General features: G+C 53.0%; 9 protein-coding genes across 9 annotated transcripts; 4 read left to right on the top strand and 5 right to left on the bottom strand.

The window, feature by feature from the left end:
* Positions 1–2824: 2824 nt before the first annotated feature.
* On the bottom strand, positions 2825–4193 carry PG997_005252 (PH domain-containing protein; the record flags this gene model as incomplete). Its single annotated transcript, XM_066809567.1, has 2 exons — positions 2825–3844; positions 3930–4193. The coding sequence occupies 2 exons, from the start codon at positions 4191–4193 to the stop codon at positions 2825–2827; spliced, it is 1284 nt and encodes a 427-aa protein (XP_066673185.1).
* Positions 4194–7815: 3622 nt separating this feature from the next.
* On the bottom strand, positions 7816–9035 carry PG997_005251 (uncharacterized protein; the record flags this gene model as incomplete). The annotated part of the gene is made up of 4 exons (XM_066809566.1): positions 7816–8100; positions 8184–8699; positions 8790–8924; positions 8991–9035. The coding sequence occupies 4 exons, from the start codon at positions 9033–9035 to the stop codon at positions 7816–7818; spliced, it is 981 nt and encodes a 326-aa protein (XP_066673184.1).
* Positions 9036–10025: 990 nt separating this feature from the next.
* PG997_005250 (60S ribosomal protein uL2) lies at positions 10026–11126 on the top strand (the record flags this gene model as incomplete). Its single annotated transcript, XM_066809565.1, has 3 exons — positions 10026–10074; positions 10343–10932; positions 11001–11126. 3 exons carry the CDS (start codon positions 10026–10028, stop codon positions 11124–11126), a joined length of 765 nt encoding a protein of 254 aa, XP_066673183.1.
* A 663-nt stretch (positions 11127–11789) lies between these two features.
* On the top strand, positions 11790–13373 carry PG997_005249 (adenosine kinase; the record flags this gene model as incomplete). Its single annotated transcript, XM_066809564.1, has 5 exons — positions 11790–12084; positions 12238–12593; positions 12647–12699; positions 12778–13278; positions 13337–13373. 5 exons carry the CDS (start codon positions 11790–11792, stop codon positions 13371–13373), a joined length of 1242 nt encoding a protein of 413 aa, XP_066673182.1.
* Positions 13374–14951: 1578 nt separating this feature from the next.
* On the bottom strand, positions 14952–18565 carry PG997_005248 (Telomerase activating protein E.t1.c1; the record flags this gene model as incomplete). Its single annotated transcript, XM_066809563.1, has 4 exons — positions 14952–17281; positions 17339–18210; positions 18265–18384; positions 18525–18565. The coding sequence occupies 4 exons, from the start codon at positions 18563–18565 to the stop codon at positions 14952–14954; spliced, it is 3363 nt and encodes a 1120-aa protein (XP_066673181.1).
* Positions 18566–20133: 1568 nt separating this feature from the next.
* On the top strand, positions 20134–21075 carry PG997_005247 (uncharacterized protein; the record flags this gene model as incomplete). Its single annotated transcript, XM_066809562.1, has 3 exons — positions 20134–20339; positions 20360–20533; positions 20640–21075. 3 exons carry the CDS (start codon positions 20134–20136, stop codon positions 21073–21075), a joined length of 816 nt encoding a protein of 271 aa, XP_066673180.1.
* Positions 21076–21497: 422 nt separating this feature from the next.
* On the bottom strand, positions 21498–22029 carry PG997_005246 (uncharacterized protein; the record flags this gene model as incomplete). The annotated part of the gene is made up of 2 exons (XM_066809561.1): positions 21498–21644; positions 21724–22029. 2 exons carry the CDS (start codon positions 22027–22029, stop codon positions 21498–21500), a joined length of 453 nt encoding a protein of 150 aa, XP_066673179.1.
* Positions 22030–22499: 470 nt separating this feature from the next.
* PG997_005245 (nadh-ubiquinone oxidoreductase kda subunit) lies at positions 22500–23225 on the top strand (the record flags this gene model as incomplete). Its single annotated transcript, XM_066809560.1, has 5 exons — positions 22500–22542; positions 22608–22669; positions 22782–22928; positions 23029–23139; positions 23214–23225. The coding sequence occupies 5 exons, from the start codon at positions 22500–22502 to the stop codon at positions 23223–23225; spliced, it is 375 nt and encodes a 124-aa protein (XP_066673178.1).
* Positions 23226–23406: 181 nt separating this feature from the next.
* On the bottom strand, positions 23407–24078 carry PG997_005244 (uncharacterized protein; the record flags this gene model as incomplete). The annotated part of the gene is made up of 3 exons (XM_066809559.1): positions 23407–23540; positions 23617–23693; positions 23780–24078. The coding sequence occupies 3 exons, from the start codon at positions 24076–24078 to the stop codon at positions 23407–23409; spliced, it is 510 nt and encodes a 169-aa protein (XP_066673177.1).
* Between the last annotated feature and the right edge of the window lie 2042 nt (positions 24079–26120).

The raw sequence follows: 26120 nt of genomic DNA, 5'->3' as shown, positions 1-26120 counted from the left end.
ACGAGCGAGGATGGAACAAGAGCCTGGTGATATATTAAAGACGTCAAGCATGGGAGCTGGCAGCAAGACCCCAAGTCATAGGTTCTTTTGTTCGGTGAACAAACAGGAGGAGAGGGCACACATAAATAATGGCCGGGCCAAGCAAGTAAGCAAAAAAAAAAAAAAACAGGTCATTCATGTTACGAAGAGGGACTCATGAGATAGCCGCCTGCCTTGCCACTAATAAGTGGCCACTATACCCAAGACATTTTCCCTGGCCCGTAGGATCTGGGTATGATGTATGTATATGTGAGTGTGATAGGCCGAGCGGAAAGGAAGTCTTAATAAGGCACCGAACCCCCTGCCCTGCCCACTACCGTATATACCGGAAGCGATAGATAGATACTCGCCTCTAACTGGACGGGTGAACGAACAACTTCAAGGAAACTCCAGCCAATGGTCCCGAACCCTAAGGTTAGGTGAACTTACATCACTATAATGAACCTCCAATTATCACATTTTGCCTCCCATGAAAGGGAGGCGATGGGAGGAGATGGAAGCGACATCGTTTCAAAACGCGATGTGCATAGCAAGTCAGTCCAATAGGCCAGCCCTCGTTCGCCGATCAGCTATATTAGACTTCTGACCATGCTACTAAGAGGAGGTGGCCGTCTTCCCCCGAGAGAGAGAGAGAGAGAAATGCCAAGAAATCGCCTCTCTCGCAGTCGTGGACGAATCAGTTGCCCAGGAACAGCAAAGCCATGACATGAAAAAGAGTAGGGATCTTTTCCTTTCTTCACGCTATCCCGTTCCTTGCGGATGGATACCTGATGTCGGCATATCACACACACACACACCACCCTACCACCACTACTAAAAGGCAGGTGCCAATACGGGAAAGGCTGAAAAGCCATATTGGTCAGGGGTGCAGAGTAAACGACCGAGAGTGTGAGCGTGTGCAAGTATGTGCCTGCCCATGCACAATGACCTCGCCATACGACCCCTCGGAGCCTCGTGATTGGACGTGGGTGACACCGAACACGCTCGGCCAGCCAGCTTTGCCAGCCCAGCCCAGCCAACCAAACCACCAATCAAATTGAATGAATGGCAGAATGGGCTTTGGTCAAAATTGAAGTTGGGGATTGAAGGGGTGTGGTGTGTGGGTTCCGTCCCGTACTTTTCTCAAACAAGGTCTCAGGGACGGGCTGACTGGCTGACTGGGATGGGTGAGCGTGTGGCTGTCCGCTGATGATGATGATTGGTCTTTTTTCTTCTTTCCGCATGTCGGATAGGGAAGATTACCTCTTAGTGTGGAGTATCTGCACCGTTATTATTAGAAGAGGACATTGCCTGTTTAACCTAGCAGCAGCCGCTATATGAAATAGAAGGTAAAAGATGAACGTTACACTTACGAGAAACATGAACGCCGCCGCTGGCTGGGCCAGCCACAAGCCCAGTCAGTATTCGGACCTGAACGTAACATTTCAAAGAGGTTATTTCCCCCGCTTTTTCGTTCAGTCCCTCTAACCCCCCTGCTCGTTGCCGTGTCACCACCCACCACTGAGCACACACCCCCCTGCCCCCGACTCCCCTCCCGAATATGACTGTATCACGGCTTGCCCGAACCTGGGCGCGCTGAACCCCATACCTACCACATGCCGTTGTACCTGAACTGAACCGGAAGCGGAAAGCTCAGATCGACAAGTGGTTTGTTGTGTCCCCTAAGCGAGTCGTCCCCATTGAAACAAATTAGGGACCCGGAGATAGAAGGCTGCAAATACGACCACAAGAATAGAAAAAAAAGACAGACACAAAAAAAAGAGAAGTGAGGCAAAGGCAACCAAGAAGAGACTTTAGAGAATAGAATCAAGAAGTCCCAAAATTCGGACCGTGGAAAGCCACGCGACGGCGTCAAATGTCCAACGTCCTCGCTCAGGAGACAGAGTTCTTCGTATTAACGAGGATGCATACATGCACATAAGAAGTGTGTACACCTGGTAAAGCCTTGGCGACACTAGAAGAAATTCTTGGCTGGAATACTTCCCTTCGTACGACACTTGCAGATGTTGGAGAAAGACCAAGAAAAACGATCGTCGCAGCCCAGGAGTATGATGTGCATTACCGCCAAGTTTGGGAATCTGGGGGGGGAGTGCGGCCGCTACGGCGCAAATCAAACACAGATAGCCCTCCTTCCTCATACGTACAACTACGTGCGGCGATCCGCCGCTCCGATAGGGCTATGAGCGAGATGTCCCGCGGAGCAGTGGCCGAGATCTCAAATTTGACATTCCGTATTTGGAAAATGACATTTTGCTGCACATCTGGATTGCACGTGAGAAATCTACGTAAAGCGGGATGCGCTCTCTACAATCCCGGACAGTCACAGAGGGAGGAGCTGCGCAGCTTCCAGAGAACGAGAGTTGTAGATATCACCACGATAATTCACCATTACCGGACCGCATGTAGCCAAGTCAGTGTTATGTACTTTGTATTTTCTTCTTGCTTCTTCTGTGTTATGTTGTTCGTAACGTCGTAAGACATGAGCTTTGTACAAGGTGTGCACCCGGCATTCCTAGTCCGCGTCATGCTCCCTTCTCTTCCTGTCTAGATATAAAAATCATCCGCGTGCAATATTCGGGGGTATTCTCCGGCGCCGGCCGGGCGCCTGCCTGCCTATCTGTTTCCATCCACCAGCTGGTATTATTACTTACACAGCTTCATCACCTGGGTATCATGTTTTGTTTCTTCCACTCTCGCCTGCAGTCTTCTGTCCCTTTACCACCACTCCCATACTACTATTAGGTCTGTCCCTATCAGGTTCGGTTCGGTTCCTAACTCCAACTTTTTACTTCTGCTGTTGTGGTGCTGCGCCGCTGCCGGAGCTAGTAGCAGCACGCGCCTGGAGGTCCTTCCGTTTCGAGAGCAGGCTCTTGAAGGCGCCCAGGCACTGCACCAAGCTCTCCTCGTCGTGTGCGCAGAAGCGATAGCTCTTCTCGTCGGTGATGATCTGCAGGCAGTGCGCCTTGGTCTTGCTGACCGGGTCGATGTCCACCACGTTAACAATGCCCGAGAGGGCCATAATGAATGCCGCCGTGTACTCGGACTCATCCTTGTAGAGAATAATGTTGCGCGGGCGCAAGACGGCCCAGCACTTCTTCCACTGCTTGACGCCGTGCTTGTTCTTCAGGAAGTGCAGCCAGCCCTGCCACACCACGCGGTCGGGGTCGTTTTCGATGTTGATCCCGCTGACCTGGCTCAGGTTCCGCTCTCCGAGACCTGGTCGGGCGTCCGATCCAATATGGACGGCCGATGCCGATGGGGACCGGCCAGCCAGGTTTTCGATAGAGGTCCCGATTCGTGGGTAGTTCTCGGAATCGGAGAAATCCGAGTGTGAGACCAGCTCGTTGCCAGAGAGGCCGGACGATTCCATCGTATTAGACGTTCTCCGGTGCGACGACGTGGGCAAGCGTCTCATGGCTTCGGGCTCCGGCGAGCTCGACTGGCGAGGCGGGTCTCGTAGCAGGCCCGAGGTGTTGCCGCTCAACACGCCCACGGCCGCGTACGACTGCCTGCGGATGATGGGGCTGGCTAGGAACATCTCTTCCTCCTCCTCTTCTATCCTGGCGTCCTTTCGTATGAGGTCGATCCATTCCTGCGCGTCCTTGGCGCTCGGCGCCTCGAAGTGGAAGTTCTTGGCGGGCGAGAAGAGGCCAAAGAGGTTGTGGCGCTTCCCCTTGGGGTCCTTGAGCAGGGTGACGGCCGACAGCTCCGACAGGTCGAGCTTGTGGCGTAGCTTGCTCTCGTTGTCCGACTTGTAGACCGACAGCGCATTGGGTCGCAGGACCAGGTAGACGGATTTCCATGCCTAAAAAAACACACCAAAATAGGTTAGGCGCTGCAGCTTCGACCACGCATTTCAGTCCGTTTTAAGGGAGTTGCTCTGTGTTTACCTTAGTCTTCTGTGTGCGCCTCTGTACGTAGCCAGCCTTGAGGACTCGGTCGAACTCGAAGCTGCCATTCTGGTTGACGGGGCTGGGTGTGACCAGGCCGAGCTGGTGGCGAAGGCGGCTGCCGTTTGCGTTATTTGTGTTGGCGGGCATCGCGATAGCCGACGCGGGTATGCTGATCTTAGCGCCACGGCCGGGTAGGGCTTGGTTGGTTGTATCAATGGTAGAGGCGGACGGTTGGATCGGTGGACTCGCAATGTCGGCCATGGTGGAAAAAAGAGAAAGAAAAGGGTTGGCCAGTTGAGGCGCGCGATAGTAGGCAAATGTCCAAAAGGAAACGGGGATGACGGAGGCGACAGGCAGTTTGGGTGCGCCGTTTGTAATAATTAAGTTAAGTCGGTGTTACCGTCTATGCGGGTAACAGCCGGTTCTGCAACACGCCAAAAAACGAGAGACTGCAGGGCAATGAAAGAGAGAGAGCTCCGGGTCGACGCGACGGTGCAATTGCAATTGGCATCGACGTTGACGGGATTATAGAAAAAAAGGAAAAAGAAACAAGAAGCCGGATGGCAGTAGTATAGCACGAGACAGCAGCAGCCGAGAAGCAGCCGGAGGTAGTTGTGCAGTAGCAAGGAAAGCGAAGAGCAAGAGAAGTATGGGGAGGATCAATTGAATTAATTGATGAAATGGGAACTGGACGGGATGGGAAAGGAGGGGTGTGTATATTTGGATATTGGCCCAGATGCCAGCGCCAGAACCAGAAACCTCGAGTCGAGCTGGGATGGACGGCCGCGCAAAATGTAATTAATTACCGACAGCACCGATCCAACCATCAGGCCGACCTAATAAAATCTTATTGACGACACACGTCCCAATTAGGCAATGGGGAAAATGGGACGATCGAAGTGGTGTGTGTGTGAGGGAGTCCTGACTTTCTGTCTGGGCAACGAGCACAGAGCAAGCACAAGCACAGAGCACGGGAGGAGATAATAATAAGGAGGACCTCACGGACGGACTAGCAGCAGTGAAATTGAACGAAAAGAGCCTCATCACGTTCGAAACCAAAGTGGAATATCCACCAGACCACACCACACACCACACGCCTTTTTTTGTGAAGCGCCCACGCCCACGCCCACGGAGGAGGCTGAGTCTGTATCGTGTTTTGGCGTCGTGACGAGACAATAGCATTTCCCGCCCCGATGGAGATGATGAGCACGGCGTCTGCTAAGAAAATGCAAATTCCCAGGGCGATCATAAGATTGTGCAACTATACGTGGCTAACCTACTTACTGTACACTGCTACCGGCCAAGCAGAGGCTCAGAAAGAAGCCGGTCGAGATCTCTGGTCTTGTCACTCCTGTCTCCAGCGCCAAGCAGGCATGGCCCTTGTCGGTTCGGTGGGAACGCGCCTTAAAAGCTTATGTCACCAGCCAAATAGCCTGGCGGCCAGGGGGAGAGGTACGTAACGCGTCTGGCTGGTCCAGTGATCAAAGGGCCAGCAGCTATCAGCCGTGGTGTATGTAGAAATGTAAAACAGAAAACAAATCAGTACCTAGCCGGCTCGCTCCCAATCCAGGTGGAGCGTCGTCGGGTTGCATTTAGCATTGAAAACATCTGAAGAGAGACCATGTTAGATGTTTGCCAAGCGCAGGATGGGGCAGCAGGTTCGATCATGGAAGCTTTCCAAACAAGCCCCATCGTGTTCATGCATCGAACATCTTAACACGATTGATATTCCACACGATAACACACCACTGTTCCTTCCTCTCTGTTTCTACTCGAGCACGCTGATAAGTGTCGGGACTTCCCCGTTAGCGGACGGGGCCCTTGAATTCGGGATTCGAACATCTCAAACCTTAGCATCTTGAGACGTGCCAGAGTTTTGTTCTCGGGAGAGCTAGTAGGCCAACATGGACCTATCGCCAAGCAACACGTCGGCCCTGACTTCCCATCTGCGGCGGGATGCCGGAGATGTCGTGGTATCGAAGTTATTAAAACACGCATAGGCTTCGACATTTCAATCTTTTTGTTGAGCAAGCACCACCTTATCTTGGGCGGCAACTGCGTTTCAGAATTTCTGCCTCCTCTCTCAGAGTTTCGCCCTGCGCAGTCTTCTTGTCTGTGAGGCGAGAGAGAGAGATGGCATCCCGGGGCTCATGCATGCAAATGCAAATACCTTGTACCGGGTATGGGATGCTTCGACGAATCTTCTTTCTAAGCTTCTTGCCCTTCTTTTCCTTCTTCTTATTCTTCTGCATATCCCGTATATGCCATTGACATGCCGCCGTCTCATGCCAGACGAACGCGCCGTTCATCTGGTTCACATGATCTATCTATAAATCAATGCACTATTGGAAGGTCGCCCACCCTCCCATCGTGCTTGGATCTCTCTCTCTCGTCTGCCTCCCTTCCTCCTACGTATGCTGCATCCCCCCATCCCCCCTCGGGTTCTCGTCAACCAAGAGCCCCAGCGCTTACGTGCATACTGTTTGAAAGCCACCACGGTCACCCACCGATAACCAGGAAATACAATAAGCAGCCACCGGCGGGAACGTGCAGTCCAACGTAGCTCATCCACAAGTGCGTAACCACCCACCATCGGTTTCTCAACGTAACGTAAAACACGGCCGCACAAAACCATCAATTGCCATGTGAAAGTAAGGGACCGAAACCCCTGAATCTTGTGTCGTGCGCTTGTGTGCGTGTGAACCCTCACGGAAGCCGAACGACCAGTGCCAAAAACCTTCTATTGGCTTGGCCCTGTCTCCCCTTCGACGTCTGGCGTCGCGCTACGCTACGCAGAATGACTAATAATACCTACGATTCGACTACCTGCCTATGTGCGAACAAGTGCGGCGTTCGTTATCTATAAACTCTACGATGGAGACACCCTGTAGTAACTTAACCCCCGTGAAGACGCTCAGATATCATGGACCTGCCAAATCTCACATCAGTCTGCTTGCTGCTGTACCTATATGGCTACTGCACCCTTATCCTACATAATTGACGATGATTCGGTTTGTGATACCAGAGCCAGCTTTTCCTGCTCGGACCCCTTCTCATAGAAGAGCTTCCCGTCAGTCTCGGAAAATATCGGCCATACCCTGCTGCACTTATCACTCGTGCAGATGATGACGCTGCTAATACGGAGTATATTCGCGAGACATCGTGGAGATTATCGCCACGGCAATAGCTCCGTCATGACCTCGCATAGCAAGCTGCATCTTTCTTTGCCTTTGTGGTATTTCCACAGGTCTGCTGGCGCACACTCCACCAATTTACCCCGGGTTTCCAGAGAACGCTGCTCGACGTTATGTCTTGGTTGATTTGGGTTTCAGCTCAACCAAGATGGATGGCAGTATACACACTTATCAAGATTGCCATAGTTAGGTTCGGGATCCGCACCTATCGTGTGGGGTATCATGTAGTATATTACGCTTTCGCCGCTAGTCAAGATGGCCTTCTTCTGTAAGGGGCGGCGAGTAAAGGGTTAAGGTGGAGGAGGTAAATTCCCGGCCGGTCGGTACTCGAGCATCCCTCCCCAAAGATACCATATCATCCTGCCAACCTGGGGATCGGAGGAAACAACGCCTCTTGCCCTACTACTGTACAGTGCCTTCTCGCTCATATTCAAGGCGGAGAAAGGCACGCTCCTTTCCCGCCAAACTATGAGCATCCTTCCACCAAAGACATCGGGTTTGCCCGCCTTTCGAGCAGAAACGTCGGGGGATATGTGTGGCCCGGAATGCCATGTCCTCCCCACCAGACCCAGAACTGGTTAACAAGCATTCTCTGGAGTTCGCGGCTTGCCATCATTTGCTAGTCCCCCAAAAAAGCATAACGCGCCATCCCTGTATCGCCTGTCCAGACGACTTGCACAACACTGGGGTCAGCGGCCGTTGCGGCCTCGGGAGCTGAAGCCCCTTCCACGTCGGTTGGAGTTTCCATTAGAGACGAGCCGGTCACTATACAGGCCCTTAGCACTGCCAGACCCGTCACTGTAGCCGGTATCCGAGGTATCCATGCCGTCGTCAAAGCCCAGTGACCCGTCGATGACCACGGTGTTGTTCCCAGGCCGCGCCTCCTGGTGACGCAGGCCACTGTTACGAGGGCCAGTCGGTATGGAAGGGCCGCCGCCGGGCTTCATGTAGACATGTAGAATGCGACCATCGGCCTAAAAAGAATCTGTTATTAGCCTTTGTGCTCTCTCAAGTAGAAGTAGAGATAAATGCAACGAGAGCCAGTAGTGGAACGTACAGTCTGGTTGTTAAATGTGGCAATGGCCAGCTCGGCGCCCTCGCGGCTCTCAAACACAATCTCGGCAATAACGAGGGGGTGTGTCTTGATGATTTTACAGCTCTGCACCAGCCCGCCCACAGGCGTCATCGCGCTCTCGATATCGGCGGCCGTCGTGCCGGGCGCAAAGTTCTGGGCCATGACCGCGTAGGGGCCCGCCAGTCCGCGAATCGTCAAGCCCCGGGGCGCCGCGGGGGCGTTCTGGATGTTCATCTGCGGCACGGCGGCGGGGGTGTTGAGGGAGCGCGAGAAGGCATTAGCGACCTTGGCCGCGCGCGCGTTGCGGCCGCCGGCTTGCGCGGCCGGGCCCGAGGGGGCCCTTGTGCCGGGCGCGTGGAGACGGGCCGCGAGCGAGTTGGGCTTCGGCTGGTTCTGGGCCGCGGCGCGGAGGTTGGGCGTCGAGCGCGAACCGTGCAGGTCGTGTATCCATTCGCCGTTGATGTCGCCGGCGGGTAAACGTGCCACGGAGGATACTCTCTATCAAGGGAGGACCGTTTGTCAGTATCGATCTTCGTTTCGTAGGTCGGAGTCTGCGACCAAGCAATGCATCGTCGGGGCGGTCGGTACCTTCTTGACTCCGGCTCGGCTGGCGAGAGAGCCACCAGTTGTAGTCTTCAGAGGTGCGCTCTGGCGACGGTCATTTTTGCCGAAGATCTTGGCCGCAAGAGCCTCGTTCTTCTTGCGCTCGCGTCCTTTGGAGGGCTAAAGTTAGTCGAGTCGTTCGCTTTGTGGCTGAGAAAAACCGAGGTGCTCGGCTCGATCACACACACCTTCCTGGACGATCTTCTGAAAATCGGCAGCGACTTTCCCCATTGCGACTGTTGTTGTATTGATGGGGGCTTATGTGATGTGGTCCTGGTACGAAAGGGAGATGGAGGGCGAGATTGGACGGAAGGGTGTTGTGGTTTGCTTGTTGCCAAATGCAGAAAAAGTAAGTGCACAAATGGAAGCTGAGCTGTGAAGATGAAGAAAGAAGATTACAATTGAGGATGAAATAGTACAACCGGGAAGAATTACAAGGCCAGCAACAACAGTAAGACAGCAAGATTCGCAGAGGGTGGGATACGATTTAAAGGTTGTTGGACGTTGGCGATTCTCTTGCGCGGCGCGTTGTTCTTTTTCTGGCCTGTACAGCAGGAGTACAAGCCTGGAGGTACTCTGGCAGCGGCTCAAGCATTACACCGCCAATCCGGCTATCTATTTATGTCTATCTGGAATTTATGAGACTACGTAGGTACATATCTGCATACTCGATTCAGATTTATCGCAAGTGAATCCATATCAAGTCTGTTCTTCAAGATTTGGGAGGCGACCTGCTGTCCAGAGTGACTTCGTAGGTACGTTAAAGCAAGGAAGGAAGCCAGGCCCCACCCCCTGCATCAATCAATCAATCAAGCAGATCCATCACTTCAGATCTGGAAGCGCGTCTGCGTCTTGTCGAAGGTTTTCTTGTCCAAGTCAGATGTGGCTTATTGAATGCACCAGCCACACTCAAGAAAAAAGCAAAGCCCCGCCCCACTTTGGCCCGATAATTGTTGGCCTGAAGTTCAGGGCAGCAAACAGGCAGAAAACTGAATTAGGGTCGACAGATAAGCACGGGCCATTTGGCACTATCTGAATCCCCCAATCAATTGCCTGGTAGGTACTTTGCCCACACAATTCTGCTAACCTTGCACCAAATGCGAGAAAATTGTCCAGCTGTGTGGTGTTAATTTTCGGCCTCCAGTCTGCAATTCTTCAAGATTGCAATTCATCTCCCCCAACACCACCACGACATCGAATTACGCCCAATAGACCGTCAAAATGGGTCGCGTGATTCGTAACCAGAGAAAGGGCCAGGGAGGCATCTTCAGTAAGTCATCGCCTCGACTTTCTTTCCCGTCATCCAGCAACATGGTCATCGCCAAATTCGACTCGAGCACACGAAATATTTTGGGGGTCGGGGCATGGAGATGACTGCACTTGCGGCAGCCATGGAACGCATAGCCATTGTCGGGCAGTCGAAGGATTTTCGGGAGTGCAAGCAAGAGAAACCGCGACACGGCAGAAGAGACGCATGGGATTGCACACACGCACATTCAACTTGGCCCGGTTGCTAACCTCGTTCTTTTTCTCTACAGCCTCCAACAGCCACTTGCGCAAGTCCCCTGCCAAGTTCCGATCTCTCGACTTCGCCGAGCGTCATGGATACGTCCGTGGTGTCATCAAGGAGATCGTCCACGACCCTGGCCGAGGTGCTCCCCTCGCCAAGGTAGTCTTCCGCAGCCCCTACAAGTTCAAGCAGATCACCGAGACCTTCATCGCCAACGAGGGTATGTACACCGGCCAGTTCGTCTACGCCGGCAAGAACGCCGCTCTGACCGTCGGTAACGTTCTGCCTCTGGGCTCCATGCCCGAGGGTACCGTCGTCTCCAACGTCGAGGAGAAGGTCGGTGACCGTGGCACTCTGGGCCGCACCTCCGGCAACTACATCACCGTTGTCGGCCACAACCCCGATGAGGGCAAGACCCGCATCAAGCTCCCCTCCGGTGCCAAGAAGGTTGTCTCCAGCAGCTCTCGTGGTATGATTGGTATCGTCGCCGGTGGTGGCCGTACCGACAAGCCTCTCCTGAAGGCTTCGCGTGCCAAGCACAAGTTCGCCGTCAAGCGCAACAGCTGGCCCAAGACTCGTGGTGTTGCCATGAACCCCGTCGACCATCCTCACGGTGGTGTAAGTTTTTCCCGACCTCTTCTGCTCTGCGAGGCTCTAGATGTAGACACTGACACGCTCCTCTCTAGGGTAACCATCAACATATCGGTAAGGCTTCTACCATCTCTCGGTACGCCGCACAGGGTCAAAAGGCTGGTCTTATTGCTGCGCGCAGAACGGGTCTGCTGCGTGGTACCCAGAAGACCAAGGATTAAGGGTGATTCTCCAACAAAAGGCATTTCGGTGGTTTTTCATCGCGCAACGAATTGGGGGTCTACGGAGTTTTACTTGCTCTTTGCATCTGTAGGTACAGATATTGAGCTAGTCATGAGAAACGGCTCAATGGGAATGTACCTGGCATCAACACGAATTTCTTCTGGTTTATATGTCTGCTCCGTCCCAATTCCCCCCTTGCGCTGTGGTCGGGGTCAAGTTCGTCTGCGCTGCGTGTATTATGTGATGCGTCAGGGAATAGAACGGCGGGCGTACACCGGGTGAGCCATCCGCATAAGATCAAGATGGCAAGAAGAGGCCAAAAACCCAAGTTCGCGATGAGTTGGTAGAAATCAGTAATGAGACGGTGCCGCGCGTGCTGCGTATGAGATGAAAACCAGTTCCCCCTATCAGGTGATGATTGCCCGGCGCAAAGGAAGCTACTGCCTACGGCGCTTGGGAAAGTTGCATGATGTCCCACGATCGTACCATTCGGCTACCAGTCACTTGACGTAACCAGGGTCTCATCTGGCCTACCGGTTCGGTGTGTTATTAACCTGGGGGTCGGCCCTCCACCCATCTGATCCGTTCAAGTGTATATGCTACCATCGCTACATACGTCTATCTATGCCACACACACAGCTTCATGCTGACGGCGTATCGCAATGGCATGCTACGAATTCCTTCTTCTCAGCAAGACCGCCCGATGCGCGGTACCTTCCGTGTCCGCATCCGTATCCGCCAATAAGGGGCGTTTGCTCAAGCACCTGCAGTCAGGGCCCGACCACCCCACTCTGTATCTGAGCAACCCCGCCATAAGACGGTCTCCCTCCTACAATTTCTTCCCCCACCGTAACCATCACTACTACACCAAACCCAAACAGCAGCAATTCAGATCCCTCGCTACAATGGCCGCTCACAAGGAATTCGCTCTCCTCTGCCTGGAGAACCCTCTGCTTGGTGAGTACGATCTCGTGGTGCTGCCATTGGCCTTATCTAGTGCCCGCCTGTCAAAGTTGGCGATGGAGAATAGAGGGGCGGGAGCAGGAATGGGGAAGGGGAACGATTGGATGTTCGCAAGTGTCAATTGCTAACAGAAGACCCGTCGTGCAGACATCCAAGCTAAGGGCGACGAGGCTCTCCTCGAGAAGTACGGCCTCAAGGCCAACGATGCCATCCTGGCCGAGGAGAAGCACAAGGGCCTGTACGAGGACCTGCTGACCAACTACGACGCCAAGCTCATCGCTGGTGGTGCCGCCCAGAACACGGCCCGCGGTGCTCAGTACATCCTGCCCGCCAACAGTGTCGTCTACCTCGGTGGCGCCGGCGACGACAAGTACGCCGCCATTCTGCACGATGCTGTCAAGGCCGCTGGCCTGCGCGTCGAGTACCGCGTCGACCCCAAGGAGCCCACTGGCCGCTGCGGCGCCATCATCACCGGCCACAACCGCTCCTCTGCACCGATCTCGGTGCTGCCAACCACTACGACCTCGAGCACTTGAAGCGCGACGACATCTGGAAGCTGGTCAAGAACGCCGATTTCTACTATGTCGGTGGTTTCCACTTCACTGGTAAGTCTAACTGATCACCTACTATCGAGATCCCGTTGAATTGCCTCGAGTTGGTCGCAAATCTAACATGGATGAACCACAGTCTGCCCCCTGCCATCATGACTCTTGGTGAGGAGGCTGCTGCCAACAACAAGGTCTTCATGGTCAACATGTCGGCGCCCTTCATCGCCCAGTTCTTCAAGGACCCCCTGGACGAGTCGGCCAAGTACTGGGACTACCTGATCTGCAACGAGTCCGAGGCCGAGGCCTACGCGACCTCGCACAGCCTGTCGTGCAACCCCACCGACGTGGCCGCCATCGCCAAGGAGATCGCCAACCTGCCCAAGGCCAACGAGAAGCGCAAGCGCGTCGTCGTCATCACCCAGGGCACCGAGCCTACCATCATCGCCACCCAAGGCGAGGCCGAGGTCAAGTCCTTCCCCGTCCACGCCATCGCCAAGGAGAAGATCACCGACACCAACGGTGCCGGTGACGCCTTCGCTGGTGGTTTCGTCGCCGGTCTCGTCAAGGGCGAGAGCCTCGAGAAGAGCGTCGATATGGGTCAATGGCTCGCCAGCCTGAGCATCCAGGAGCTGGGTCCTTCGTAAGTCCTCGCATTCTAGATCCAGCTGAAACAAATTCTAACATGGTTTCTACCGCAGGTACCCTATGGATCCCAAGCAGACCTACTCTGCTTAAACGGGAGATAATAGACCAAGATTCGTTTTGGGGCGGATTCCTGCATTTGGAAGCTGTATCCAAGAGATTTTTGAGTTGCGTGTATTTACTTCAACATAGCGCAAAATGGGGCTGGCATTGGCGTTCTCATAAAGGGTTTGGGTTTCAACAACATAAGGAGGTTCAACGTTTTTCGAAACCTCGATCAGCATTTTCTCTCTTTCTCCCCCTATTTCCAGGGAAGAGAGGGAGTACAGATATGCTCGCACATATTCTTGTCATGTCAGCTTTGATGCAAAAAAGTCCGAGACCAAGAATAAAAATACGACATGATACCACGTCAACAATGATGTCCCTGTGAAGTGTTGAGTGTTACTTATGCGTGCACCTAGGATGAGAAACTCGTTTCTGGAATGGCGACGTGGTAACTTGAGATCTATTTGGAAAATGAAAATTGCTTAAGCGTGCAATTGCTACTACCGACTATGAATGATCATCTCTCCTCCCCATTCGCTGTTGTAGAGTATTCGCTTCCCAACCAAGCCGATCTTAAGACTGCCGTCTCGAGCTCATCTGCCTGCTTCGATGGCAGCAGGTAGCACAGAGTGATGGACATATAGACAACCCTAGCAAGAAACAGGCGGCTGGTGCCCTTGCCGAGAAATGCTTAGACTTCATTTGTGAAGTGAATCACCAATCAACTAACTGCGCAATCCATTTCTTTGCCCTATGTAGTTTGTGTGTCCGCACTTTTCCCCTGTGAGAAAGGGGAGACTAAAAGCCGTTACGTACATTACAACCACCAGCCCATCATCATTTGAAGGGTTCTTGCTATGCTAGACTACCGTGTGATATGGGAGGCGGGGGCATTACACAACTCTTGCTTCCCTCAACCGAGTGATTAACCGAGACAGAGAACAACATCAACAACGATGTGGGAGGAGGGGGGCAAAGATGAAGCAAAAGGAAGAGGAAATCAAGTCGCAGCTGTTTCGAAATGACCGTCACTAGCAGACTTGAGACGGAGAGGGAGACATGTTAGCATATGCACAAATATATAGTATATATAGATAGAATAGCGATTAGTGGATAAGCTTACCAGATGGTACTATCTGCTAGAGGAATCCAACTCGATCACAAACATCCAGCCGCCGAAAAAGGGCAGGTCTGGATTGCAATTGCAAGCAAAAGTTGTTGTTGAGTGGTTGGTTTGTCACAAGCGGTTCTGCCGCTTTGTGGATCGTAAATTTGGAAAAGACCGACTGGCTCTCTTGAGCTTATTCCTTTGATAATGGCGCCGGATCGATTCCCTTTCGCATCTTCACTCGTGTGATGAGGTTGGGCAATAGAAGCAGCAAGAAAAGCGTCCGCAAGGAGACAAGAGACACATAGTCTTCGATGCCCCGAACATACACACACATCATCAAATGACCCCTGAAACAAACTCACTGGGTGTGATTTGAGACGGTCTTGCTGCGAATGAAATCTTCGCCAAGACCAAACTGTGTAGAAGGAAATCGCGAACGCCGGACATGAAGGTCATGTCGTCTGCAACTTGTGCCGAAGAACAATAGAATTCACACCAGGAGATATGCAGCATCACTTGCGAGGTGGCTTGTTGTGCGTATCCGTCAATGCCGACTCCAGAATGGCACGGTCGTAGGCTGATGCCTTCTCAGCGCCGCCAAATTGCTTGATCTTGTTACGGAAGTGCGTGGGGTCTTCGCGGTTGTTTCCCTCGCCGCTGCGGCCAAACGCGGTGCTGCTGTTGTAATAATTGCCGTTGCACTCCACCATACCGACTTGGGCGGGCTGAGCAGCCGTAGCTGGTGTGCCGGTCCAGATCTGGCTGGGATGCGAGAAGGTCCATGGCGAACCAGTGCGGGCAACGCTGTTCTCGCCATAGTTGAGAGAAGACAGCTGCCCCTCGAAAGACCCGAGGGATCCTTGAGATCGCTGGTGTGGAGAACCAACAGCATTAGGACTCAATGGAAACTGGTTGGAATAGCCACCCGCCAGAGGGCTGGCGTATCCAGGCTGGCGTTGTCCATTGTGGTTGTTCATGTCGATCGGACCGCTACGGCGTGGTTGCTGTGGTCTTCCAACCCCGGCCTGAAGGCCACCCAGTTGAGCAAGTAATTGGTCATTTGAAGATGCTTTGTCTCTGGCATGGCCCGACTTCAAGGCCTCGAGAAGACTTCTGTTATCTGCCATACTCGGAGACATGGAATCAGTGCGGCGCACTCCAGGAAGTGGACTGTGACCAGAACGAAAGATGCCGGGTACTGATGGATTCATAGCAGGTGACTTTTGCGCCGCGCTTGCACCATACTGGGCAAACAGGTCCGATGCAAGTCTATCCCGAGCTAGGTTGCGTTGCGCGTTCGCGAAGTCGGGGCTGGCCGTACCAGTAGAGGCGCCAACCGAGCCAACCTCCATTTGTCCATATGCCGTAGGTGAGATGCGGCTGTTGCCAGATATGGATCCGAGTCCAGAGGCGAAACCTGACGTCGTAGGATGTGCGGGACCCAGGCTCTCGGCCCCTCTATAACTTCCGTAAGTAGGCGAGATCATATGCTCGAATGCACCAACGGAACCGCCAAGGGCAGGGTTAGGGGATGTGATGGTCCGTGGAATATCTCTGCCATTCCCCATCGAGTGTAGACTGCTGTCAGGGGCGGTTGTGGAAGCCGAGAGCGAATATCCCCACGGATGGCTCGGAATGGAGTTAGTCAAAGCACCTGTCGGCGACACAGACTGGGCTGCTCTCGAGTTTGGACCATTCTCGGGGGACAACGAATGACTGGGACCAAGGCCCAACTGGCCGAAAATCTCGTTGGCAGTGGATGAGTTCATGCCGTAACTAGTATCAGCCAGAGCTGAGCTTGGCTGCAGGAGAGAATCATCGTTTTCGTCCCCATTACCGGTCAGATCATCTACCATGTCATTCACCATCTGGTCCATGTCGAGCTCTTCAGCCTCAGAGTGGCGGGCAGCAGCTTTCGCCTGTGTTCTTTTGGGAGTCGCTCTTGCGGGCGTACCATTGGGCTTAGAGCTAAGCACTCCCTTCCTCATGGGCGAGTTGGCGGCCAAAACAGCGGGGCTTAGGAGGTCTTCGAGAGAACCTTGGGCGGTGGCAACAGGAACGCTGTCGGTTTGCTGTCCACTGGTCATGGTCAAGTCTTCGAAAAGATTGGAAAGATCGGTCTCTCCAAGGGGTCGCATAGATTGGGCACGTTGATCCTGAGCGCTTCCAAGGTCCTTCGCAGGGCCGTCGGGGTAAACCCACGTTCGACTACCATCGGGTCCTCCCGTCATGATTAGTGGCGACTCGTGGCTGGCAGCCAAGTATATTCCGCAAAGAAGAATGTCCCTAATCCGCCACAACGTCTCTGTGCGGGGTTTGAAGTGAGGCCTGGTCACTTCTTTCCGAGGTTTGAGCGCCTTGCGGCAGTGAGTGGATCCTGCGACGCCGGTGATCTTATCGTGAATGAACAAAGGTAGTTGCTCATCTGTGAGGGGACGGAGGCCAATAATTTCCGTGTCCTCAGGGAGAAGATAAGTAGACTGTGCAGCGTTGTTGTTCACCAGGGCGTGAGGCAATAGTCGAGTCAGGACTTCGGCAAGCAGTCGGTGAATGTCCTCTCGAGCCTTCTGGTCCAAGTGGTCTTGATACTCCTTAAGGTCCGAACGTGTGACATACAACCAGGTAATAGAAACTCGGCAAAGGCTGATGAGCTTCGAGAGTGAAGAAGAGAACTCAACTGTGCACTCGGCACTGCCGTCTTCTTGGTTGCTGGCGAGGGTGATCCCGGAGTCGGTTTGAAGTGCGGTGAGAAGCTGTCGGACTAGAACTAAAATCGTGTGCAGATTGAAGTTCAGGATATATTGACAGGTTTGTGAACCCTCCATGCTCCATTTATCGGGGTCTAAATAACGAGTTAAGTCAGTAGGCAAATCAGAATTGAGTCTATAGGGGGTCTTACTTTTCAAGTTCTCTTTTGCGATGTCATAGGCAGCAATATTGATCAGAATCATCTTAAGAACCACATCCTCATTGCCTTCACCTTTGACTGACATCTCCAGCTGGTGCAAGACCTCGTCTTCCAGCTCTTTCTGGACCGAGAACTTCTTCCCCTTGGCATAATGGGCATGGAGCTTCACAAACCAGCTCACTATAGCCTCGGCGGGGTCTTTAGCAGGCCCACGTCTGGAATTTGACTGGTTCTGATGGCGGTCGAACGCCTTCTGCAAATTTCCGGGGCCAAGCTCGTACGGTTTGTCGATCGAAATGGAACGATGGAACCGATATATAATCTCCAGTTGCTGGCCCTGGATCTGATGAAGCACAGCCATTTGATGATGACAAGTACCATCGTCAGGGTCCAACATACTTGCAAGGCCGTAGTAAGTCAAAGCCGTGTCGAAAGATCCTTTTGTGGCCTTCTCGGCATGTTGGCAGCGGTATCGAGCCAAGTCGCCTAGGCGGACCAAAGTCATGTAGCAAGCATTTACGAGCGCCGCGCGCATAGCGGCCGGTAGAGCGCCAGGAATCTGAACACCTTGTGGCTCTACCTCTAGCCCGTGGGCAGCCTGCCGAAGCTCGGGGATATCATAGCTGCCCGCCAGTCGTTGAACGTAGCCCTTGTAGAAGAGCTGCGAGTACTTCAGAAAGTCGCGATACAACTTGTCGACCTTGCGCTTCTGGACGACTTGACTTCTGTCTCCAATGCGACTGAGAACTCTTCGGTACGTGTTATTGAACATGGTATGGGTACTCCATAGCACGGTCTCAATATCTTGTTTCTGCGAAAACGCAAAATCAGCGAAGATGGCAGTCACACAGGCCAGTCGGTACCTGGGCATTGTCAGCAGGGGCATGTAAATTAGTAGCTATAGAGGGTATCCGTACTGCTGCATGAGCGTTTCGATCTGCTCGAGGCGCGCCGTATAGTTGACACTAACTTTGGGCTCTATAGATTGGAGCTCCTCGATTTTCTGCTGGATTTTCTCGCGAAAACTGCTCGCTTCCCTGCAGAGATGCGTGTCAGCGGTCCATACTACCCATGTCTACTAGCATAGCAACGTCGCGAAGCACGGGGCCGGAAGCTCCTCTGCTCTGGTGCGGTTTGAAACACATGCGTTGGACGGACTTGGTGTGGGTTGACGTACATCCAGCGTGCCGCGGCTACCTTTCGCATATCGTGCGCCATGGTGGGCAGCTTTTCCGGCCGAGCGGCGGCAGCAATAGCAAACTAGGTCGTCGGGGCTCGGAAGGGCAGTCCGGCGCGTATAGATACTTGTTCTGACAATATAACCCACGCAGGCTTGTGGTTTGTCGTGGGGGGTATTCTCTTATGGTGTGTGTAGGTGGGCTGTCTGTAGGTTCCCGGCGCGGAACCGTGGGGGGCCTTGTTCCTTTGTGGGAAAGGCGTCGCAGTAGATCAAGGCGTCTGCTCACTCGAAGTCGGAACAGGTCGTGAATTGCGCAAGAGATCCATAGCAATTCATGCGCGACGGAGGAGGGACGAGAAGGGCCGCAGGAGGGTGGGCTGAAGTGGTTGTTGGCGCAGCGGAGGATGACGAAAACATTGGTGACGATTGAGGAAGCGCAAAGCCGGCGGCAGGCTCAGATGGCGGGAGTGCAAGATGGCATATGGTACCTAGTAAAATGCTGCGCGTGGTGTAAGAACTACTGGGCGCGGGGTTTGAACGGCAGGCCACGTTTCGTACGGAGGAGTAGAACGAGGCCAACGATGGTTTTGTGGTGGTTTGAGAAAGCAAAGCAGGCAGAAATTGGGAGCCGTTCGTGGGATTGGGACTGGATTATTGGGCTGCGAATAATGCCTGCGGGAAGGTGAATCAATCAAAGAAAAGCGAGCACCGCATGCAACCTGATTTGATTCAACCACCACCCACTCTCGACTAGGTCTGCTTGGAACTCACTCAACTCGACTCGACTCTCTCTACCGTACTTAACTCACCTCCCGGCTTACTTTGTTCATTCCAGTCCAGTCCAGGCAGGCCTTAGGTCCTCTAGGTCCTGTACTTCCTGTACTCAGGTGGCGGGTGGGTCGATTTTAACTGTCTTGCGGCCAATGCAACCCCGGTCAGCCTGAACTTTAGGGGGACCATTGGGCGGGCAGTTGGGGGGTTGTAGTGGGTGGTGATGCCTAAGCTTAGATGTGGTTTAGTGCAAATCATCCCTTGGCATTTCCATTGATTCCCCAAGCGATCAGTCCAGTCCAGTCCCGGTCCCATGCATCACATCATTAGGAGAGAGTAGCTACAAACAGACAGGGCTTGGGCTATTTTATATTTGGCGAGAGAGCTGGAGGACGGGATGCATATACATATGCACCCTTGACCGCTGTTGTCTGTTATTTCGAAAGCAATTTCCACATCTATACAAACATACGACTTCAACCTCTGCTCAGCCTCTCGAGTCTTCCTGGTTCAGGCGGCCTTTGTTCTACTTTGCTCTGCCCCAGAGTACCTACACTTTTCCCCTCTTCAAACTCTACCACAGCTGAAGAGAACACCAACCGTCATAGCTTCCGAAGTCCCTCCTCCACTTACACACTCAGATTCCCCTTCCCAACCGAATCGCTGCTATATACACCTTGACGACCCTGCAACCTTAACAGGAGCCCAGGATCAGAAGTCAGAGACATATTTGCTCACCAATGTAAATCACCCCCCAGTCCTCTCTAACTTAATACCTGAAAAAGAAGACGTCACCCAAAAATACTGCCCCGCAAAGAGAGGGGGAGCAATCAAGATGAAGCGTTCACGTGAGCCTGAAGAAGACAACTCAAGCGAGTACCTCTCTGCAGATGCCCCCAGTGATAATGGTGATGTTGGTGACGTTGGTGACGGTGATGCGCCAACTTCTGGAACCAGAAGCAGCAAGAACAAGCAGCCAGCAGCTAAAATCATACAAGTGGACGAGTCGGCAGTGGACGACAGCTCAACGATCGTGATGCGGTGCCTCCTCCCCCGCACAGAGAGCCGCTGGCGTTCCGGTCGTATACGGACTACGAGACGCACTACCACAAGGCCCATTCGAACCGCTGCTTCGAGTGCCGCAAGAACTTCCCCTCGGATCACCTGCTCAGCGTCCACATTGAGGAGCAGCACGATGCGTTTGCGGCCGTGCGGAGGGAAAGGGGGAACATACAGTAAGTACCTGCTTCCTATAACCCCCCCACCTTTTACAGTTGATATATCTAACTTTGGGTCATAACAGTACTCCTGCTTTGTTGAAGGGTGTGACCGCAAATGTAGGACCCCGCAGAAGCGGCGGATGCATCTGATCGATAAGCACATGTACCCCAAGAACTTCTTCTTCGGCGTCACCAAAGACGGCATAGACGGCCGGACTTCCCTCCTGATCGGGGACGGCCACCGGCGCCGGGGTTCGTCCATCAGCCAGAACGGCAGCGGGCAGAAGGCTGCTGCTACCGCGAGGAGACACAGCCTCCGCAGTCAGACGGCCGAGGCGGCAGCCGATGAGAGCACTTCTCCAGCTCAGCATCACGCCGCCCCTACTGATGATATTAAAGGTAGCAACGTTGCTTCTAACGACAAGGTCGCTCCTCAACCAGAAAGTGCCGATGTTGCCATGGCCGAGCTCGAAAGCGCTATGTCCGCTTTGCAGTTTGTGCCACCCAGCATTCGCTTTGGTCGAGGAAAGGGGAAGTCGGGGTTTGCGAAGAAATGAGTTAATTGGATGAGGAGGCATGAGTTTATGAGTCACGAAGAGATGAAGATAGCATATTGGGCATGGCGTGCATACTGGCCGGTGTAAGCAAAAAGTCATTCCTGCATCAATTATTCAAATAGCTTGGAGATTTCAGAAGGATATGTACATTTTTACCCAGCATAGACAGAATCGCATGCACTTGCACTATTCAGACATGCAATTTCCTTTCATCGCATGATGGTATGTGAATTGGGTATAATATTGTCTGCAGCAACCAATGGGGGCTCGATGATATGAGCCTTCCTCTATCGATACCCCTATTTTTTGGTCTATCGATCTGGACTCTCCGTAGCAAACCAAACAAACGCCTGAATCAACCCGAAAACGCCTTTGCCATGCCATGTCGATGATATACGGATACAATATGCACCACGATCCCATTAATCGCTCGAACCACACCCTCTGCATCCGCAGTTGACGCACTGTATGTCCTTCGTCTCGTCCTTCATTTGCGCCTTGGGCACTCGGCAAATACACGTCGAGCTGTAATTCGTCTCCTTGGTCTGGACGCACCGTAAACAACAGAGCTGTTCAGAACCAGTCAGTTAGCCCATGATTTCTTCTCGCGCGTGTCTGTTCGGGAGAAAAGGGGGGGAGGAAACATACCTTCTCGTACCCCTGCTTCTTCCACTTCGCGATGAGCATCGCGTCCGCGTACCCGTTCTTGAGCAGCCAGTCGTACAGCTGCTTGCTGATGGCCTCCTTGTCGTAGTAGAGCTCGTACACGTAGCGCGTGCGCTGGTGCGCGATCTGGAAGATGGGCCACTGCGCCTGGGCTTTCGGGATGTTGCCCGACGGGGCGTTCTGCGCGTCCTTCATCTTGATGTTGAACACTTCGAGGTCGTCCCGGATGTCGTCGAAGCCCGCGGGCGGCTTCTTGGTCCGCGAGGCGTGCGTGCGTATCGCCGGCATCTTGGGCTGGCTGGGCTGTGTGTGGTGGATAGGGTAGGTGGTGTGTGTGAGTGTGCTTTTCGTGCGGCGAGCTCTCTTTCTTCCTCCTGCTGATCGGCGTTCCTCCTGTATCACTTTTCGAGTGTCGGCGACGTGGGTGTTGGTTTTGTTGATGATATGCTGCCTCGAGAGTGATGGTGGGGCAAGGCTGAAGAAAGAAGGCTGGTCGCAAAATAGTTAAAGTTGAAGCTCTTCTCCAAGAGTGGCGTCGCTGGAGCTGAGATGACTAATCATCCCAAGGTACATCCGGGAATTTGTGGCATACCTACCAAGTGTGGCTAGTAGCCGAGCGAACCAACGGGACTCCTCCAATTAGCATTAGCAAGGCTCTTGAAGCAGCCGCCGCAGTGAGCGAGATAGCTTGACGTCGATTGAAGGAATTCCCAGAACCCCAGCACACCCACAAGTCACCGGCAAATCCCACCTTCGCTATGGCGGTGACACCGACTCAATTCGCAAAGACGACCGCTCAGTGTACGAGACAGATGCCCGCCCCTACTCGAGATGGATTGAATTGGCAGCTAACTGTGTGCGACCAGCGGCCAATTGGGACGTCGCGAAGCGACGAGTCCTGGCGGCCTACCGAGAATGGATCCGAGCTGTACGTTTGCCCATCCATCCCACCTGAAGACCAATTGGGAGGCACCGGTTATGTCATTTTCTATGGAAGTGGAAGAGCTATAGCTGACAAGGAGAATCCGCGGTCTCTATAGGCGCCTGAGATCCAGACCATGTACTCGGTCCCCTTCCCCGTCTCGGTCATCCGCACGCGCATGCGAGAGGAGTTCGAGCGTCACCGATTCGTCAACAAGATCCCCGTGGTCGATGTGCTCCTGATGCAGAACAACGCCGAATACCAGGTCAGTGATACGGGATAGCTAGCTACAGGCTAGAGAGAGTGGTGGGGGTTGATATGGTTGATATAAGGATATCTACTAACGGTTCTCTCGCGCGGAATAGGAGACGATGAACTTCTGGAAGCAGACTACACACGTCATGTCGTACTTCCCCGAGGAGAACTTCCGTGGTCACGAGAGACTGCCCAAGACCTTCATGCAGGGATTCCTGGAGGTAAGTCCCGATATTACATTCGATATCTCCTTTCCAATTGGTAAGACATGGTCACTAACAGCGCATGGCAACAGGGTCGCAACTAGAAAGGAAATGGGTATCAATTCCTTGTACTGTACATAGTCAAAGAGCAAGAAAGAATTCAGATTTCCTCTAGAGCCGAGTCCAGTCTTTTGTGCTCCAAACGCCTGTCCCATGCAATTACGCGAAATCACCTTGCCCCCCGTCCTAATGTCGAGGGCCACTACCACTGGGTGAAATTTGCCTTTATTCCTGCATCGCCGTGTCCTTTTCGGCGTTGAACTCGTTACGAGCTTTCCAGAACTTGTCCGAAACTACGTCACAGAGATCCTCCAGATCCTGGAAGCCTTTCTCGAGCGCCGCAGTGGCCGTCGTTGTGTCTGTAGGACATTATGTTAGTCAATTGCAATGCGCCGTATTTGGGGGTTGCCTCGCGACAACCATGCCAGTCCTTACCGTATGTCTGGATTCGGATGTTCATCTTGGCTTCCGACGGGTGAGGAATAGAGTAGGCGCAGAACTCGACCTCAGGGCTGCGACAGATACAAAAGTCAGCTCTCATGTTCTACCAAGCTCCTCAGAACAGTTCGTAGACCCAAGCGGTGCGCGTTTCCCTTACTTCTTCATGATGATGTAGCGGAGCGCGTTGCCCAGCGTGTGTCCCTCCTCGAGGAACTCGAACGAAGCCGCGGTTTCCGAGGACCCGGGCAGAATCTTGACCCTCTGGGGCTCTTCTTCCTCCTCCTCCTCCTCTACCGCCTCGGCCGCCTCGCCGCTTGCATCCAGGCCGTCCCCTTCGATCCCTCCGACGTTCTCGCCGCTCGCGCTGATGGTCGCCGGCTTCTGTCCAGAGGTCGGGGCCAGGGCCGCAGCGTCCTCCATAGAGGCGTCCTCGGGTGACTTTTCGCGGGAAGGCATCTTTTTCGTTTTTGGTTGAGGTGTGTTGCTGTCGACAGAATTCGAATGCGGCGTGATTCTGCTCTGGGGTAGGTTGTTTCGGCAGCTGTAGGTACAGGATGGTCGTCAATTGTCGGTACTTGTCTATCGATTCCTCGAATTTTTGGCGGGGCGCTTTGGTTGCGACGGCGCTGCGATACCAAAAATTTACTGATAACGAGAAGCGGATGCCAAGAAAGTTGGAGCTCAACCTCGCAGCTGGCAGACAGCTGGTGGATCTCTACCACCTTCTCCTTGACACCCATTCTCCTTTTATTGAGGACTGGGCCATTCCAAGAGACTGAAAGACCCAAATGTAGTATTCTACAGTCGAACTGCGTATCAAGTGAATTTATCTCAAGCCATACTTAACTACCATCCTTGAGTATTGCTATCCTCTTTGTTTCCGTAGCACAGCGTAGGCTGGTTCGACAACCGATCATATACACTTGATCAGAAGCTACTCACATATCAGGTTATCCAATGAAACCTCAGGAGGTTCCGTTGCTGTTGAGATAATGTGCCAATAGCTTGTTTCTGAGGCTAGCTGTAGAAATACTTTGTTTCTCTAATGGCCCACAACTACGATCGCCATATGCGACTTGGGCAACATGCATGTTAAGACCAGCTTCAACGTGTCTTGCCCTTCACTTCTCTACTTTCCCCCTAGCACGATTCATGTATAGAATACAAGTTACCGGTAGAAGGTTCGGAAAGACAGCAGACAGCATAGTCTGGCATCAGTGCTGTCGGCGACGAGCTGACCCGCAAGAAGTACAACCCCACGATCTGAGAGGGCTCCGCAGTGGCGTCACCGGACCCTGGAGAGTACCACACTCTCGGGACCTAGCGGACGATCCTATGACGAAGAAGGAATAGGAGTTCGTCACGCAAAAACGACGCCATCGTAATACTTCTTTCAAGTACCATATCCTCCTTGCCTCGGGACCAGATGATATTGTATAGATTGGTGAGGGTTGAGAAGCGCTTAGCTGGGTTGAAGTACATAAGTACTTATTTGCCCACCTAGGCACTGTCATGTCCGTCAAATTTACATGGCTATGTATATAAAAGCCCTAGAGTTGCACGTTCCCAACACTTAGCAAATGCTCATGATCCTATCTGAGGTGGTTCGGTATGGTTTTTTATGATCATTGAAGCTTGGGTTGCCCTAGATCCGGATGAGGCCGTCCGCGGTGTTAGATATTCAGAGGGATGGCGGTCATCGGCACGGCGGCGCAACTAGAATGGTTTAGAGGGGATTCTCTTCTGGCTTACGAGCTCGTTGAATGTGCAGTACTGAGGTTGTGGCCTACGGGTACGCAAGTAGATGCAGCCGTGACGCTACCGCAACTCAGCAGAGAGGTCATGCCCAAAGGCAAGGGACTCGTGCCGAATAATTGCGAAAGCGAAGCCAGGCTGGAGAAGAGATCCTGGGCAGCAATATTCTGAGAACTCAAGTTGGCGACAAAGGACGATAGGCACTTGGCAAGCTCGCTTGTTTCAGCCAATTATTTTTCCAGCATGGATATGTACGGGCCACTGTGGTAGCTGAGTTGGGTAATAGGGGTCATCTCAAGCAAAGTAAGGGGTCAAGTAGTGGTAGAGGACTGTATAATGTACTGAAGTGCAACTTACACCATCGTATTGGGTTCCTTGCGGATATGAATAGACTCAGTAGAGGCTTGTACCTCACGATAAGGGAAGGTCTATCTTTTAGTACGTGGCCCCTTTCTTCATTACCGTATGTCACCGTCGTGATAATGATGGATAATAGACACACTGCATTGACGTCCATCTGTTTTACCGAGTTGGGCATTCTGTAATGGCCTACTCTTGATTCTCAGTCCGACAACATAAAGTATTGTTTATATGTCAGCGTGTGGCAGGACGTTGTCGTCTTGCCAACCAGAAACAATACTTGTGACTTACAGAGACGCGCCTAAGACAAGGTAGTAGAAGTAGTTGGTTAAATTCAATAATGCTATTCTGGGTAAAGGAATGGTATTTTACTATTTCACGAG

Source organism: Apiospora hydei, assembly GCF_038363865.1.
Source record: "Apiospora hydei strain CBS 114990 chromosome Unknown utg000004l_segment0_segment0, whole genome shotgun sequence".
Classification (NCBI taxonomy): Eukaryota; Fungi; Ascomycota; class Sordariomycetes; order Amphisphaeriales; family Apiosporaceae; genus Apiospora; species Apiospora hydei.
This window is presented reverse-complemented; position numbering and strand designations above follow the sequence as displayed.